Source organism: Mercenaria mercenaria, chromosome 9, assembly GCF_021730395.1.
Source record: "Mercenaria mercenaria strain notata chromosome 9, MADL_Memer_1, whole genome shotgun sequence".
Taxonomy (NCBI): Eukaryota; Metazoa; Mollusca; class Bivalvia; order Venerida; family Veneridae; genus Mercenaria; species Mercenaria mercenaria.
In genome coordinates this window covers 76,771,536-76,791,261 of record NC_069369.1, presented here as the reverse complement: position 1 = coordinate 76,791,261, position 19,726 = coordinate 76,771,536, and the positions used below count along the sequence as shown (strand labels likewise).

Genomic DNA, 19,726 nt, shown 5'->3' with positions numbered 1-19,726 from the left:
GGAACATTGTACTAATTTTCTGGATCTCATGAAAAATATGCTTCTGACAGGGTCCACAAGGTTTTTCTATTTTTAGATCTGACTCTTTTTTAACGTCCCAGCTACTAATTCGAACTACCATAGTTATAAGGTGAATCTTCAGCCATTTTAAGAAGACATTTAAGAAAAATGTTGAAGTCACAAGTTTTTAGCAATTTTTAGACCTACTGACCTAGTTTTTGACCCTTACTGACCCATTTCGAATCTTGAACCTAGATATCATCAAGTGTCATCTGACCATTTACAGAGAATTCTGAATGAAAACATGGCCTCTAGAGATGTAAAGGTATTTTCATGTAAAAGACCTAATACCAAATTTTTGAACCACGGACCCATTCGAACTGACCTAGAAATCATCAACGGTAATTCTGAACCAATTTTAACGAAGCCTTATGAATAATGCCTCTAGAGAGTCACAAGGTTTTCTATTTAGACCTACGACCATAGTTTTTATGGTACGTGACTAGTTTCGAACTTCTAAGATTCATATTAACATTCCTGACCAACTTCTAAGATGACCCATGAAAATGTAACCTCTAAGTGCAAAGCAAAAACTTACGGGACGCATACTTGACGACAGAAAACGGGGGGGGTTAAGAATCCGGAACAAAACGCGATCACAAAAGTAACCTTGAACTTTGTAACAGGTGCTATAAAAATGAGAAAAACGAAACAGAAAGTTATTGTTGAATTACATTAGACTTGTGTACATTCAAAGTCAACAATTAAGACTTTTTGGTGCGAAAATAATAGTGCTTCACTTTGTCCAAACATTTATCAATGTCCTACAGATTCTAATTTAAAGAAAGAATGTGAAATAAGTTCACTGTCTTGCTTTTCATTTCGCATATGTGAGCTAAAACACATTATTTAGTTTGTTTACAAAGTAGTGCATAAGAAAAGATACGGTGGTCAAGGAATGCCACATTACAAAACTAAAAGAGTATATTCCCCTTAATACATTAAACATTTATCGTTACAGAAGTCTAGTGGCTTACAATAAAGGCCTAGAAATGTTGCCATTATTAATTTTTAACTTGGTATTCATGAACTACAATGCACTTAAATATCAAAACACATTCAACAAACTTTTGAATTGTATTGTCTTAAAAATCCCAAAATAAGGTATGAAATTTGGTTGAGAGGTCCAATCAATGTGTATATTGCAAGCACATTCTAATTTCAAAAGTTACTAATAAACAGCAGGAATGTCAATGATCAAAACTGGACGAATATACAGTTATCCCCACTTTAATGTCATTTATAATTTGTCCTTGAATTCTCCACCATACTTTTCATAATTCTGTTTGCACGAGTTGCACGAGAATGCTGTCATTCACGTAAAAAAACGGGGTCAAATAAGTTCAAGTTGTAAATGCAATATCATCTAAACGTAATTAATGGATTATGCAGTTCAAGATAAACTTTATCTCATAACCTAACAAACATGTATAATGTTGTAACAACAACTTTACTTACACTGATTTAAGTAGCAGTCGGTTTATAAGTGACTTTATTGATTCATTTTGTGTTTTGTTATTGTTGTCAAAAAGTATAACGAGAGTGCCTCACAACTGAAGCGGAAACCAGTTTGATGCGCAAAGTAGTCTACTGTAAGTAATATTATTTGACAAATGTCCAAAGAAATTAATAATTTTCTAATATTAAAGACGAATATCTGAATAGGATTCATTATTTGATAAGAAATTATAATCATCGACATGTTTTTTTAAAAATCGTACACGTGCTGACACCTAAGTTGTCTCCCGTTGTTTATTAGAGTTACCTTTCGTCCGGCGCAGTAATACATTTGCAGTGAATCGCCGAGAAGTTGTGGGAAAATTAAAAACCATGTAAACAAACTAAAATTAACCACCTTTTCAAGATGAATTTCAAGTGATCGACATTATGCATTTAACCCGCCTGACCTGTGTAGCATCTTAGATATCTGTTCTAAGGTATTCATTGTGTAGAATGTCATGCAATGCTAATCCCTCTCTGATTTTTTTGTTTACATTTTTTATCAATGACAAATATGGCATCCATCCCGAGATGAACAGACGTGGCGTTAAATTTTTACATGTTTAAGCAAACCTGGTGTGTTAGAAAGAAAATCTCATCCCTTCAACATTATTTGGAACACTGTTATTGTAAAAAACCTGTTTTTTCCTTATACAAAAGCTTAATATTTTGTGTTGAATGTACTTTCACAAAGACCTCTGTTTTCCTATTACATTCATAGTACCACATCCTTATCCACAAAATACTGAATATTACAGGTGTCCATCAGTATTACATCAGTTTAGGAATATGTTTTTTATTTTCCCACCATCGATTTCTTGAATATGCACCCCTTCCGCATTGCTATATGAACTGTGAATGTAGCAATATGCGTCCCCTTAATATGATAAACAACTTGTAATTCAGGACTTATTATGATTTTACCAGTACCTGTCTTACAAAAAATATTTTCAATAATCATACAAACTGACTTCAATATAAGTTTTTATCAAACCTCCAAGAACAACCTAAAATAAAGATCACTGCTCGTTTTTAGCAAAGATGTTGCTCATTTTATAAAACTAGCCTATTAATAGCTCAATCTCCCATATATCTAAAGAAGTCTAGCAACTTGCTTTGTGTTGTCATATACAAAATTTGTAAAACTAGGTCAATCAACTTTATCACCAGAAAAGTATGTTTTGAGAAAGCCCCCCATTGCCGGACTACTTTCTATGGTGTAAACATGCTAATACACACACACACTAACTGATTGTACATGTATACAGATACATACAGGTGTAAAGGAGTGTGTTGAATAGGAGAGGCCTGAGAATACAAGAAAAAAAGAACACTACTGCCACATTTAAAAGGATCAAAAGGAAAGATCTTGCCATTCACAAATAGGCTATTTTTCAGACCCATAATGACAGGTTCTTGAACCCTTAATTTTTAATCATCTTTGCCATTATCTATCAGAACAATAAATCCAACTGATTCGAAGTGTCTAGGCCTATTACAATATAATTCTTAGTGGACATGTGTTGCCAACACATTAATCATATTACAACAGTTACTGTTAGCCCCATATTTTGAGGGGAAAAAAAGAAAACACCAAATCATAGAAAGAAAGGGTTGTTTTACATGAAATTTGAACAACAAATAAAACATGTATATTACTCTAAAAAAAATTGTCAATTAACTGATATATTATGCAGTGTATTCCTGAAAAGGACTGCATAAAGTGGACACACTTTCAGACTCAACGCCTATAAGAACTCTCCATTTTGAAAGATACATACATACCTTGGTTCTGATACATTTGTAATAATGTCCCAGTGCTGAAAGTTCACATATCTAAGTCGAATGTACTTTTCAACAACTGTTTATTTTTAATTTCTTTAAAAATGGCATTAATTTTTATAGGGGGGCACTTTTTGAGAATATTTTAGTATCCAGTCGTACGGGACAGTACAGTAGAACATGTAATGGATAGGTAGATTGTTGGTTAAAAGAATGTTTGTTTGCCAAATATTTCTGTGTTTTGATAATATATTCCTAAACCTTAAGCTATGGCATAGAATTGAAGAAAGACAGTTAAACTCAAACAATTACTGTCAGCACATAATAATGATACTTCAACAAAAAATTCACAAATTACGCTTAATACAAAATAAAAATGGTATCATCAAGGCAATGGCCACAAAACAATTGCAATGGTGCAAAATCCTTGTTTGGCATCCCAAATTTGCAAAGTTACAACTAGCATCAGTCAAAACAGATTCTTAGATGAAATGAGCTCATTATTGCTATGGCCCTCTAAAAGTCCATCTCAAACTTCTGAAGTGTTTGTGAGACTGAGTTTTCCCATGTTGCTGATATTCTGCCTTTTCTCAAAGATTTTTTATCTTTGAAATCTATGTAGTCTAGCATTGCAAGATTACAGCATTCCATTTTGGTCTGAAATGTATTTGGCAGCTCAACAAACAGCAGTCCAGTCAGGAAAAAAATTGTATCATTATCAAGGGACAGATGGGCAATGCTTTCCCCAGTTTCCATAACTACCGTATTATCCCTAGCTCAAATCACCACAACTATGAAATAACCGCTGCTATAATCTTAGCTGAAATCGCCACTGCTATAAATAAAAGTTTCTATGATCTGACTGAGTGACCATATATGGCCCAAAAACAGCACCTCTGTACAAAGCTCTCTGGTAACAAATACAGAGCTTTGCACAGAGGTCCTGTTTTTGGGCCATATCTATTAATGACCTAGTATTTCTACACATGATCTAGTTTCAAACTTACCATACACTTTATAAAGGCAAATATCCGGACAAACTTTTATCAAGATCAGGCAGAAAATGTTTCTTGTAAAGTTTTAACATGGCTTTTCTGTCAATTGGCATAGTGACCTAGTATTTCATCTTTGACAAAGCAGATTCATACCCGACCTACTTTTTAAAAGAGATAAATATTTCAGACAAGATTTTTCAGCTATGTTTTAATTAGTTTTATTATATTTTTGGTCAAAAATCACAATCGTCCTACAGGACAAGTACTACTGCAAGTTCCACTCGCTCGGAGCCGATTTCTACCCGTATTTACGACAGACAAGCGGATTTGTCAAGCCCTGGACCTAGTTTTTTACCTAAGATAACCCAGTTTTAAAGCTGACAAAGAGTTCAAAAAGACAAAATTTAATATTCACACAAATTAAGAAAAATATAGCCTCTAGCATTCACAAATATTTTAATCATTGTCCCAGTTTTTGTAAAGGAAACATTCTGTACAAGTTTTGTTAACATTGGGCCAAAAACCTCCACAGTGCAGATAGCAAAACAAAGCACAGCACATGACGACCACAATCTGACTAAAGTATTTGATCAACGTTTAAAAGATCTGAGAATGACCCATTCACATTCGTCTTCTGTATATTTTGGATTTCCAATATTGCTATTTTCATTTTCGCAAATCTATAGCCCGCCTGCTTAACTCAGTAGGGAGAGCGTTGGTCTACAGATCGCTGAGTCGCGAGTTTGATCCCCGGGCGGGGCGTATGTTCTCTGTGACGATTTGATAAAAGACATTGTGTCTGAAATCATTCGTCCTCTAACTCTGATAATTCATGTGGGGAAGTTTGCAGTTACTTGCGGAGAACAGGTTTGTACTGGCACAGAATCTAGGAACACTGGTTAGGTTAACTGCCCGCCGTTACATAACTGAAATACTGTTGAAAAACGGCATTAAACCCAAAACAAAAAAAACAAACAAATTTTTATTTGAACCAATCAGACGACTTGCTTCAACAAGCATTTGGTTGAACCATCAAAATAGCGTCGAATGTCAAAGGGTGAGAAAAATGTGCAGTCAATCCAGGGCTCTAACCCAGGACCCCTCGCTTACAGGGCGAGTGCCCTACCGACTGAGCTAACCGGCTGTCTGGCTCCTTATATGACCAAGTCCGTACCATGACATATGATTTCTCTCAAAACACGAGGGCTTAGTTGCAATGTGGTCGTCATAAGAATTGTAAATATGAAAAACCCAGGCTAAATATAGATTTTTTAAACTTCTACTTTCACATACAAAATGTTGTAAGTAAGACTCTGATTGGCTAGCGGAAGGGTCACCAGAAAGAGGCTATCAATAGCACTTCTTCAGATCCAATGTGCGTACTGTTAATTGGAAATGTACTTTAGTCAGACTGATGACGACCAACGAAAGGTTATCACAATAGCTCATCCTGAGCAAAAACTTCGCCTTGACTGGGGATCAAACTCTCAACCTAATGACAGACAGTCTTGTGCTGGACCAACTGAGCTAACCCAGCATATACAAATGAACACTGTTAGAAACCAGCAACAGAGGAAGATATAGATCTATGTTTTACAGCTTAATATACATAAAACCCAACAGTTACTGTAAATGAAAACATTCACTACAAGGTTAAAATTACCATAAAAACAAACCAGCTGTGATTGTCTGTATTATTACTTTGTAATTTTCCAACATTCAGCTGAAGCTATTTGAACATAAATCAAAATTCTGCCATTTCATTGTGTGCTAAAATGTTTCAGTGAAAAATCAAGGAATCTAGCTTGAAGGCAAAGAGAATTGATTCTTGTCATTATTCCAGCAGCAATGTCAGTGGGGCGAACTAGAAAATCAATGCCAGGTCCATATAGTACTGGGGAGAAGCTACTGTCGCACAATCGATACACAGGGGCATCCTAGCAAAATATGGAAACACTTAAGATAACGCTCTCTTTTTTTTTCAGAATTACGGCAGACTTATACTTTAAATTTCAATGATTCATGAAAAGAATATAAATTTTAACCTCCTTTAACACAAACTTTGCATCTGGTATTGCATTGTCTCACTGCTCTTTTTAAGACATATTCTGCCCAAATGTCTTACAATTACACATAAACATGGAATAAACATGCGTGCATTTAAGAAAATGTACTCTGTGCTAGGTTTAAAGTACTACTACGTGTTAAGTAAACACAGTATGAACTCAGGGGTTGGGGATAGGGATTTCCTCCAGCTATGGCTACTCTTCCTGAAGCAAGTGTTCTACAAGACCCTTCTACTTCACTTATTATTGAAACCCCTCTAACATTTATTACAACTGTAACTAGATAACATTAAATAATGACTGCAGCTCTTTCAAATTGAATATACTGAATATACATCAGTGATTTTTTTGCCCTTTTAGGAAAAGGTCTGGTACCGGATAAATTGGGAAAAATAGCGGGGTTTTTACTCAGATTGGGAATTTTTATAGTTAATTAATAACATCATTTAGAATGCTTTTTCCTTTAATTCCGTGTAAATAACATCAAACAAACTATTTAAATGGTTAAATCATGGTGAATGTCAATGTAACTAAGTTTTCCTTCTGCAATCATCAAAATGCAAACTTAATTTGGTCATTTTGGGAATTTTGAATGATAACTGGGGAAAAAAAGACTGCATTTTTCAATTGGGAAAAGGTCCTTTTAGGGGTACTTTATAAAGAAGGAAAAAAATCTCTGTACATATACACAATCAATTTGTTTATATATTAAGCCAAGTTGAACATATCTCTTCTAAAAATAAATCAATATCTAATGACAAAATATTTTAGCAAAAGATGGACATAGCATATCTTTAAATACTGTGTCCCAATCAGGTATATTATCTTAAATGTCAAAGAGCTGAACTACAGCAAAACTGAAGAACACTTAAACATACCTCTGTGCATGCATTTAAAAAAAAACAAACATTTTATAGGAAAAACTGCCTTGTCATTTAAGTATGATTAACCCTTACCCTGCTAAATTTCTATAATGAACTTCATCTTTCAATTTGGAAAGTATTATTAACCTTTAAAAACAATACTGACTGAATGGCGAAGGAGTGCAGATCTTGATCAAACTGCATGGATGTGCCGTAAAGCAGAATCAATCCTGTCCAGCATGGTAAGGGTGAAGACATTTATTAACACACAAAAAAATCTCAAAAATTTCTTCAATAAAAATTCTTCTTCCTTACAAGTTTGTTTCCCTTGCAATGCAAATAACATCAGAACCATCTGTGCCACTATTTAACCACTCAGAAAACAGTATTTTTTCAGTTCAATTAGTACCAACATGGCTTTACAGCACATAATACAGTGATTTAAGGTAATGCCTGGCCTGTAATGATTTAATCCGCAATTTCCGTGAGATTACGTATCCTCCGATGGTAAATTCAGCATCCTTCGGCCATAACAGAAACTCCTTTTTCGAAACAACTGGAAAATGCCGAAACCGCATCCAGAGAATACGTTAACAAACAAATATTGCCGATTGTCATAACAGGCCCACTACCTTAACCTGGTTACAATGAAACCTTGCAGCCTACTTCATAATTACAGAACTCTAAGAAATCCTTTTACTTATGTGAGAATTTTTGTAAATTTCTTGGTTGCCCCAATCCAAAAAGTACAAGGTAGTGTTGTTGTTGTTTTTTTTTTTAAATCTGGGGTAGATGATATTGTCTCCCTATGAATAGATTCTTTTTAAGGCAGGGTTCTGTAATTACAATGAAATCATCACAGAGCAAAAGCCCTATGAAACAGAGCAGTCTGATAACAGCGAGTTCAACTATTTGAAATGCTTCCACGTAGCCCTTCCACGTAATACTAGGCTAGTATTACTAGCTTTATACAAACAAAAGTTTTACCAAACATTGTACGAAAGGCAAAACATTCATTAATTAGTTATTCAACAGAAACTATTTTCAGTCTTGAGGTCCTTGTGATATCCTCTGACCTCTGACCTGCTCACCCCGTTCCCCCACAGCAAATGGGGTCATCCATTGACCACTGGCAATGATCCTATGAAGTCTGACTTTTGTGAACAAGAGCTTCGCCAAGCGGGGCATTATACGCCCTAAGGGTTACATTAGAGGATGAGAGCAAAATTCAAAGAACTTGGAGTGTGAAGCCCAAAGGACAGGAACAACAAAGGGAAGAAATTCCAAAAAAATCCTTACCAGGTAAAGGTATGTCAAAATACACCGAAAAATTGAAGGTACCATCCATGTTGTACCACAGGAAAGTGGTCTCTGTTTTTCCCTACGGCCAATAATACAAAAGTTTCAAAATAAGCTATTTATAGTAATAAAAGAGGGAAGTAATTCAAATTTTTTTTATTGTAAGTGAACAAAAGAGGGATCTTCAAAATAAAAACAAGAGCACTGCAATGCAGAGCAATAAACACAAAGCAGTCATATATGACTTTTGACCCCTAAGTGTGACCTTGATCTTGAAGTGAGTCATCCGGAACATGCACTCTGTACGTTGCCTCGGTGTGGTGAACATTTGTGTCAAGTTTCTTTGAAATCCTTCGAGCAGTTTCAAGAGTTACAGAGCGGACACGAAACAAACTTATATGACCTTTGACTCCTAAGTGTGACCTTGACCTTGAAGTGAGACATCCAAAACATGCGCTCTGCATGTCGTCTCAGTGTGGTGAACATTTGTGTCAAGTTTCTTTGAAATCCTTCAAGGGGTTCAGGAGTTACAGAGCTGACACAAAATTGCTAACTGACGGACGGACAGACACCAGCGTCATAACATAATACATCCCTTCGGGCATACAACAAACCACTGGAAACCGAATGATCTATCAACACCAAGACCAATGATATGATATCATATAGCAATTTTCCACTTTTAAAAAAATGTCAACTACATCATATTTTAATTTCCACCAGTGCAATGCCAGTTAAAGGTCCATTACTAAGGGAAAATGAGTTGGCAATTTTTTTCATAGCCAGTGCATAGACTTCTGTAAGACACTAAATAATGAAGATTGGCAGGTCAAAATTTACAGAAGGTCTTTGGAACTCAAAGAAATGTATGTGTATTATGTTGAAATTTCAATGAATCGACAGAATGACCCCCCAGGTCTTTTTAACTTTCTTCATACTTCATAGAAAAATAATTGTACATATACTGCGATTTATTTCGAATTTCTACATACCAACTTTCATTTTCCAATAAAATGAAATAGTTTCTGTGCTTTTTAAAAGAAATTAAAATGTTCACTTTCCTTAGTATTGGACCTTTAAGACTCAAACATCAGCAGTGTGATGTCTTTCTGTATATATATTTTAAGAGAGGTACAACATATCTGAGACTGAAATATATGTATCTTATGGGCCATAATTAAAACAGTCTTTCAAAAGCAAATCAGAGTACTTAGAAAAGTTTTAAACCCACAGGCCGAAGAAAATAAATGTTTAGAGTCTCATCCTAATTTTGGGAAAAAATGGGGCGGGTGGGCACTTTTTATTTTTTATTTTTTCATCAATCTGACAAATCAGATTTAAAGTATCACTGTATTGCTAATTCTAGTGTTTGTTGCTGTGTCTTTAAATTGCTTGTAGATCTATATATAAAACTCTTTTTGATATATATATATATACGAAAACAAGAGCTGTCTCCATAGGATGATACATGCCCCTGATGGCACTTTGAATGAATAGTTATGGCCGATATTAGAGTTTAGGACCTTTGACCTACGGACCTGGGTCTTGCGCGAGACACATTGTCTTACTGTGCCACACATTCATGCGTAGTTATTTTAAAATCCATGCATGAATGACAAAGATATGGACCGGACATGCCCATCATTGCACTATCAGGGACTACCTTAGCCTGGAAAATTAGGGAGAAGTGACTTCTCTCTCCTGGGGAAATAGGGAGAAGTTTTGAATTTTTCGGAGCAGCAGGGATCGAATTTAACGGTCGCTAACTCGCGAAATTCGAGTAAAAATAAAAAAATGCGAGTAGGAAATAATGGCACTCGAATATTTTTGCGACCGCGTCCGAAAATCAACGCATTCGCTCAAACTGTCCTTTGTGCTTTTTAAAACTACTTTAGGGTAATTTTACCGATAACCACGTGACCGATTGTAGACGCTTGTCGTTTTATACAAATGTAATTATCGGATATTTAAGTAAGCGTCTATACGATATTTGTTTACGATTCGCAACATGGATGGAAAATGAATAAAATAACTAGTTTCTTCGGGAGAAAAAGGCCCGCAGAGGCTGACAATGATAGTGAAAGCAAGGGGAGTGACCCCAAAGAACCTAAAGCAACATCGGCCGTTTCGACGACGTGTACTTTGGTTCGTACCGCTCAAACCACAAAGTCCCGGTCTGACCCCACGGCATCTGTCAAAACTGTAAAAAAAATGGGAATCCGAGCTAAATATAAAACTTTTGTATGAAACAAAAGAAAATGATGACAATACAAGTAAAAACGTTACACTGGTACCTTGTGGCTTTATTGTTAGAAATTTTCATGTAATAGTCAGACAGTGGATAAGTTTGTATGAATAAATAACAAAAACATTAAAGGTTTTTGTAGTTTACTTTTAAGTCAGTCAGTAAACACAACAGCAGAGCTGTACATAAAACAACAAAAAATATCACTTTAGGAAATTAAGTTATAAAATTTAGTGAGCCAACAACCTCTAAATAATTGCTAGTGGAACTAACCATTTTGCTAGTAGAAAAAAATGGCACTAGCAAAATATTGCTAGTGGAAAAAAAAGTTAAATTCGATCCCTGAGCAGTTCGGCAAACATAAGACAGCTAGGACATTGCTTACATGCATTAAATAACAATAATAGTTTATTCAGTTCCATTTGTAGTATTATCTTTTTATGACATAAATAAAAATAGTGCAATGTTTCAACAATACAGTACATATTTGCACTGTTTTACTGCAAAATGTTTGACAACTTGACACAACAAATCTTTCCTCATATAACCAGTACTTAATATTCCTTGGATTTCTTTCTTCCTAGAGCCGCCTTTTCACGTATGTGAGCATTTTGAGTTAAAAAAAAATTATATGTAGTTCCTTCAATTTGACAAACTACAGAGTTTAAAAAACTCTCAAACTTACAATGAAGTGTTATTTATATTGATCAGTAGATAAAAGACTTAAAAATCAGGGGCAGTATTTTTTAAAACTATGTATTTTGACATAAAAAATTTAAAAACTGGTTAAATGTATTACCTCCCTTTAACACATTTCAAAATGTACTAAAGGAGTTGTCTGCTATTTTTATCAAACAACAAATTTAATAGTTTGTCAAGGGTCTTATGTTTAACTTATATGTTTTTAATGAAAGAGAAATGCAGATTAAAATGATTAGTAAGCAGATACCGATTAAAAAATTAACGTCGGGAGTAACGGGTAGTCTGCATTGTGATGGCAATAAAAATTTTGAAACGATTTTTATCCCAAACCATGAATTACTGGATAAGACATCTCCTTATGAAGTACCGAGGGCGTTCGGTCGACCCGAGGTTCCGTGTTTTGACCCGCGAAAATGAAGAACAAAGGCGCTGCCAAGTGGGGCAATATACGCCCGAAGGGTTACATCACAGGATGCGAGCAAAATTTAAAGATCATGACTATTGAAGCCCAAAGGACAGGAACAACAAAAAGAAGAAATTCAAAAAAAAAAATATTTCTAAGTCCACAAAAAAATTCTTACCAGGTAAAGTTATGTCAAAATACATCTAAAATTGGATGTACCATCCATGTTGTACCACAGAAAAGTGGTCTCCGTTTTTCCCTACAGCCAATAATAAGAAAGTTCCAAAATAAGCTATATCAGGGTTCTCACTAGCAATTTCAAGTTGCAGTCCTGGTACTCCCAAAGCTGAAAAAGTTGCAGTCCCAACTACTGACTAGACTGACGGACAGACTTAAACGTTTCGTCAAAACAAAGGCCTCTATTGTACTGTCAAATTAAGTGTAGACCTACGGACATTTTGTAATCACAATTTTTCACCCAAATATTGTTAAGATGATATAAAAAGGTAAAGGTAAAATGTAGTCAAAAATTAATGTAGGACAAAATCACCCCTGGACCCCCACCCCCTCCCGACCCCTGCTGTTTCTGATCTTCCTGGACAAAATCCCCCTGTGAAATTATCAAGGTGGACAAAATCTCCCTTGTGAAAATATCAAGATGGACAAAATCCCTCGTGATAATATTTTTTTACCTTTTTATTTCATAATGGAAACGTATATAAACATGCAGTGAAAAGAAAATATATGAACAGTTACTTCTTTTATTTTAGAGCATAACGTTAAAACATTCTTATATGAACAGTTACTTCTTTTATTTTAGAGCATAACGTTAAAACATTCTGTCTAAAATACATTAAGAATGCACAGTAGGTCTATGATCAACATATTAATAAATGCTTCTTCAGTAACTTCAGCGATTTTGCAGAAAAATAATCTCGTTACTATAAGACCGACATCGACAGCATCTTAAAATTACTCAGACATTCATAATTAAGCCTAATTATCACTTTTTCTAAAAAGTTCTTAAAAACTGCCTACTAATTAGTACGTGAGAAAACAATCGGAGTTACTTCAAACACTACGTAATCCGTCGTTATCAATTAGAAATTGTCACCTATGCAATCACGCCAACAATCACATGTATTCGAGTTGATCATACATATGCCGCCTGTCTCGCGGTGTAGTGGAAACGGGCAACGCTGATTGGCTATACGCGGCTATCTGTGACAAGCGAGTAACTCCGCCAACATATTTTGCTCTTGAGTCAAACTTGTGTATATGGTTTATGTAATCAATTAATTTTCATTGCGTCTCACTGCAGAAACGTGCGTCCGGGGACTCCCAAGCTGTAATAAACACACGTATACTGGGACCAATTATGCGTACAGGGACGCCGATTTCGGCGTTTCCGAGAACCCTGGCTATATATAGTAACAAAAAAGGGAAGTAATTAAAAAAAAAAAAAATTATTGTAAGAGAACAATTTTTGAGGGGGAATTTCAGACGTAGGGGAATTTCGGACTGCGGTAGGGGAAATCCTTGGCTGTGGGGGAAATCCTCGGCTGGGGGACGAGGCCGATATTTGGCTGCTGCTATTGAATAAAAAAAAAACCCTGATATTGCTATGCACTGCAGTGCTCTTGTTTCCATTTGGCAGATCCTTTTTGTTCTCTTACACGAAAATTGCGGACAGACTTCGGGGGCATAAAAATAACTTATGTCATAAACTTTTATCTTACTTATAATTTGTAATAGTAAATCTTTTTTTCTGATAGCTGGTTGTGTCCTGTAAGAAAAGAATCTACACCACAAATAAATATTTGTCTGGTCAGTGTATTTGCAAATTCAAAATATTTAGTTCTGTCAAAGTACAACCAACGTATGTAAAGAAAACAATCAATCTCTCATTCCTGCTGCTGAGCACATGTTAAAAGCTATGCCCATGGAGCTGATAATGATGCCGTCGATCTTCGACCTTAAACATACAAAATGTGTAGAATCAAGCAGTCCCCTAGTCAACTCATACCCAGTCAACTTGTCGTATCCCTTGACGATTCTAATTGTTTATGGGAGATCACTCCGTATCAGAGTGGCAGAGTTGGCAGGTTTGTAGGGGCTTCAGGTTTATGATGTAAGCTATTTCCTAAGGAGTCTTGCAACAGGTCATACTGTTTAACAATACTGCTCAGAGCACCTGCACATCCCTTAAGAAAATATCATCTATTCCATTCAAAAACCTGTGGAATTTTTCACCCACCAATCAAAATGTACAGTTTTAATCAGCTGTTAACTGACCTTCACCCCAGATATATACAGGAAGTAAAGGTGAATTCAATACCGGCCGCAGGGGCCAAATAAGGGAAAAAAATTGTAAAGTCTCAAATTAATATTGTTTCTAAAACTAAATGTGATCAAAATATCTTGTTGGACTGTTTGGTCTCCGAACCAGGTAAGAAAATAATACTCATATTTTAATTTTAACCAAATAAAAAACATTTTATTATTTGTTATTATGTATCACATTAAAGCATCAGCAGTGTAACGTACATTTAAATGTGAAGATTTGTAAGTACTTTCAATTTTTTGTCAACGCCCCATACACACCCAAGCAACAGAAACCAACCCCAAAATACTCTGATTTATGAATATTTAGAATTTTTTGGAAGACAAACCAAATAATAACAGACTACTATAAACCTGCAAACAAAGGAAACCACGGAATCAATATTAGACTTACATTGCTATGATTAAGCGGTCTTCTATTCATGATAATTTTTGTAACTTTAATCTTTCCCTATTATAGAGCAAACTTTAATCAGATAGAAATTGACAAAGAAAATGTTCTCTTTACACAAACGTTAACAATATACGAAGAATTTATTTACACTTTGACAACGTCCCCATTCAAACACATAAAATGAAGTTTTCAGAAAATGGGCAGACTAAATCTTCCATCGGAAAACAGTATTTAACAAACACGCTTCATTTTTTTAGCATCATTTAAGTTATTTGTAAGATATTTTAAGTTATTTGTAAGATATGCACTCAGTCAACAGTGTACATTCCTTTAGGTGTTCAAATAGAAAAGTTTTTCAACTATATCAGAGAGAATCTTCAAAAATGACTCCTCAGAAAAACGAAACAGCCTTACAACACCCATATTTCAAGTGATTCAATACACTTCACTGTGGCTCACAATACACACAGAAAGTGTCTTTGCCTCTCAGTGGGGTTCTCTGATCTACACAGATCTCTATATCTACACTTGGCACTACATCAGGCAAAGTAAAAGGTAGAATGTGTAGTTCAGGTCATGCAAACCGTAAAGGAGCCTAATTTTCATCCTTTTTTTTATACCAATGTTGATTATTTTAGAAAGTGACCAACAAGAGGGAAACACAACACAAAAGACATGGTACTAAAAAGACGTCTTTTTCAACAATTTTTCAGTCGTATAAATGACAGTGTCTACTTGCAGCAATAAGCCCAACTTTGTGCTTGTGGTTAGCTTAAAAAATGTTTATGGAGTGACATTGTGAACTTAGACACAATTCATGGATTTGGTCATCATAATGTAACCCTGTCGCTCATTTCACATAATTTCCACACACAAAAAAATCATTTCTTAATTGAATGTAAAACAGTCAAAAAGAACATTTTGTGAATTGCATGTGCATCCATCTGTCTATCTGTCATACTTCATTGTCCAGAGCACAACTTAATAACCATTCAAGGTATTGACTTTAAACTTATGTGTATAAAGGTAGGTGGCAGTGAGAAGATGTGCATAGCACATGAACTAGGAAGGTAGGTCACAGGCAACATCTGTCCTTCAATTTTTTTATCATGAGCATAAGGTAATAACCATTCAAAGTATTGACTAGATAGGTGGCAATGAGACAATGTGCCAAGCATAATTATGAACTAGATCTCTAGGTCAAAGGTCAATGTTACAAATGGTGGTCTGAGGTCCATTTTGTCTTTCATATACAACATATTATCTGTGTCCGGAGCATAACTTAAAAAGCATTAAAGTATTGGCTTGGCATATAGGTAGGTGGTGATGAGAAAATGTGCAGAGCACACTATTAGGTCACTTGGTCAATGGTCAAAAACAATTAAAGGTAAAATCTGTCAGTTATTTTTTGTGTCAAAAGCATCGCTTTATAACAATTCAAGCTAATGACTTCAAACTTAGCAATTTAGGTAGGTTGCAATGAGAAAACGTACACAATTGTATGAACTTGGTTAGTTCAAAGGTCAAAGGTTACAGCGAGATCAAATCTTTCAGTCATATCTTATGCCCAGATTATTATATATATAGCCACTAACAATTCAAGGTATTGATTTCAACCTTGGCATATAGGTAGGTTTGATATGTAACGATGTGCACAGCACATGAACCTCATCGACAAGTCAAAGGTAAAGGGCACAAAGTGAGTTCAAATGTCAAATCTCTCCTTTGTATTTTGTGTCCAGAGAACAGCTTAACTATTCAAGGTAGTGCATCAATCAACATCACGTCCCCTTCCCCCCACCCAAAAACACATATTATCCCCATCCCACCACACGAAAAAAATCCTTTCTAGTTTTTTGTGCCCGAGAACTCTGTAAACATCCCCTTTCAAATGTTTATTTAAGCGGTCAAACACCTAGTTTTTCTTTTTCCAAAAGGAAACTAATTTTTCTCATATAAAAGTTTTAAGTCTAAAGTATGGTTTGCTATATGTTCCAAAACATTCAAAACTACGTTAACTATTAGTTTTCCAAAAAACCTTTTGTAAGCAACTTCAATTCATCATAAACACACCAAAGCTCAAAATATGGGTATTAGGGTAACAGACTACCTTAGGGCAGTAACAATGACATAAAATTTAATTTACATTTTGTAAACTGGGGTTAAACAGTAATCAAACACATTTTTTCTACAGTTCTCTTATTAAATCCATTGTGAACTTCTTAACCATAGCTAAAAAAATCTTAGATGCTTCTATTTTCTCTTCATCACATAAATTCCATAATAGTCTGTTCAAATAAACAGGCTAAATTGACAATACATTGATTGAAGGCAACATGTTTTACAAATCACAAAATGTAGGTAAACATGTATAACAACCAAGTCAACAAGCATGTAGACTGGTGCAGAAGAATTCATTACAAATCAGATAAAAGGACCCGCAAGTGATAGCTGGGACACGCCTCAGCCGGAAATTTAGTTCTGTCAAAGCATACATAATGGCAACGGTTTGTTGATGGTGAATTTACAGTGAAAACTTTTTTCTACTGTATACTGTACAATGCAATTAATATAAAGAACAAACTAGAAAATGCTTTTGTAAAAAAGCGCATGTCTCCCCCAATGCAAAGTCCTATAAGCAAGAAGTCAATAGGGGTCAGGAGCGAAAGTCAGAGACACTGATGGTTGGCTGCACTAAGGATCATCTACTTGGCATGTCCAGTCATCCCACTAAATTTCAACACTCTTGGCCTAGTGGTTCTCAAGTCACTGTTCAGGCTCCTGTGACCGTGACCTTTGATCAAGTGACCTCAAAATAAATAGGGGTCATCTACTCTGCATGTCCAATCATCCTATTAAGTTTCAACATTGTAGGTCAAGTGGTTCTCAAGTTGTTTCCAAAAAATGATTTTACATGAACAGGCCACTGTGACCTTGACCTTTAATTGACTGACTCCAAAATCAATAGGGGTCATCTACTCTGCATGTTCAATCATTCTATGAAGTTTCAACATTCTGGGTGAAGTGGTTCTCCAGTTATTGATCGGAAATGGTTATCAATGTTCAGGCCCCTGTGACCTTGACCTTTAACGGAGTGACCCCAAAAACAATACGGGTCATTTACTCTGTATCAACAATCATCCTATGAAGTTTGAACATTCTGGGTCGAGAGGTTCTCAAGTTATTGATTGGAAATGGTTTTCCATGTTCAGGCCCCTGTGGCCTTGACCTTTAACAGAGTGACCCCAAAATCGTTAGGGGTCTTCTACTCTGCATGACCAATCATCCTATGAAGTTTCATCATTCTAGGTCAAGTGGTCCTCAAGTTACTGACCGGAAATGGTTTTCAATGTTCAGGCCCCTGTGGCCTTGACCTTTCATAGAGTGACCCCAAAATCGTTAGGGGTCATCTACTCTGCATGACCAATCATCCTATTAAGTTTCAACATTCTGGGTCAAGCGGTTCTCAAGTTACTGACCGGAAATGGTTTTCAATGTTCAGGCCCCTGTGACCTTGACCTTTAATGGAGTGACCCCAAAATCGATAGGGGTCATCTACTTTGCATGTACAATCATCCTATGAAATTTCAACATTCTGGGTCAAGTGGTTCTCCAGTTATTGATCGGAAATGGTTTTCCATGTTCAGGCCCCTGTGACCTTGACCTTTGACGGAGTGACCCCAAAATCAATAGGGGTCATCTACTCTTCATGACCAATCATCCTATGAAGTTTCAACCTTCTGGGTCAAGTGGTTCTCTAGTTATTGATCGGAAATGGTTTTCAATGTTCAGGCCCCTGTGACCTTGACCTTTGACGGAGTGACCCCAAAATCAATAGGGGTCATCTACTCTTCATGACCAATCATCCTATGAAGTTTCAACATTCTGGGTCAAGTGGTTCTCTAGTTATTGATCGGAAATGGTTTTCAATGTTCAGGCCCCTGTGACCTTGACCTTTGAAGGAGTGACCCCAAAATCAATAGGGGTCATCTACTCTTCATGACCAATCATCTTATGAAGTTTCAACATTCTGGGTCAAGTGGTTTTCTAGTTATTGATCGGAAATGGTTTTCAATGTTCAGGCCCCTGTGACCTTGACCTTTGACGGAGTGACCCCAAAAACAATAGAGGTCGTCTACTCCAGCAGCCCTACAACCCTATAAAGTTTGAAGGTTCTAGGTCAAATGGTTCTCCAGTTATTGCTCGGAAATGAAGTGTGACGTACGGACGGACGGACAGGGCAAAAACAATATGTCTCCTGGGGAAGACATAATAAATACTTACCAGTCCTGGCCAAGACAGTGACTGACGAGGCTTATCAGGGTCTGGCCTCTCCGCCCAGACCAAAGTATGTTCCACAAGGAACAACTGGAAGATATCATGGACACGTACCCATTCACGACGTGTCCAGTCTATATCATCAAACTCGATCAAAACCTGAAAATATAAAACATAATATTATATTCCTAGTATCGTTTAGATGTTTGTTATAAAATTTATGTACTAGTGATCTCTTTCAAGTACCTTGGTCATCCATGATGTACATTTTGTATAACGAGGGACACAACAATACCATAGCCATTATCATTCCTGGGGGGATCATTTAAAAGGATTTCACGGTTGCGTCAAACCACATCCACATGAAATAAAAATAACCATTTTGACCAAAAAAACTACAAAATGTTTTGCCCAGGAAATTAAATGAACTCAAAGTACGTTTTCTTAAAAGTTTTTTTTCTTGTATCAAGTATGCTTGAAATAATTAACCAGGGTAGGGGGGGGGGGGGCATAAAAGACCTATGTATGCTACTAAAAAATTTTGGAAACTTTACTCAAAACGTTTATTAGGTTAATTAGTTTAACACACTGCAAATAATATTCTGTTTCTTTGATCTGAAACTTAGAAAGACAATCATCTTTCATCCTATCATACCTTGGCAAGTAACAAGTTCTTTTTTATTATTTCAATTCTACTGGTGTTTATTCTGTTTTATACTTAACTGCAAAATCAAAAAAAAAAGCAGACACAACGACAGCTGAAATGAAGCTACATGTAAATGTCCTTGTCTGATAA

General features: G+C 35.8%; 1 protein-coding gene across 2 annotated transcripts in view; it reads right to left on the bottom strand.

Moving 5' to 3' along the window:
• Positions 1 to 19,726, bottom strand: part of LOC123547522 (daf-12-interacting protein 1-like) — a 115,846-nt gene that overhangs the window by 87,509 nt on the left and 8,611 nt on the right. For both annotated transcript variants that reach the window (XM_053551773.1, XM_053551774.1), the window contains exon 2: positions 18,937 to 19,089. In XM_053551773.1, coding sequence (XP_053407748.1) covers positions 18,937 to 19,089 — 153 coding nt within the window. The remainder of the gene's footprint in view (positions 1 to 18,936; positions 19,090 to 19,726) is intronic.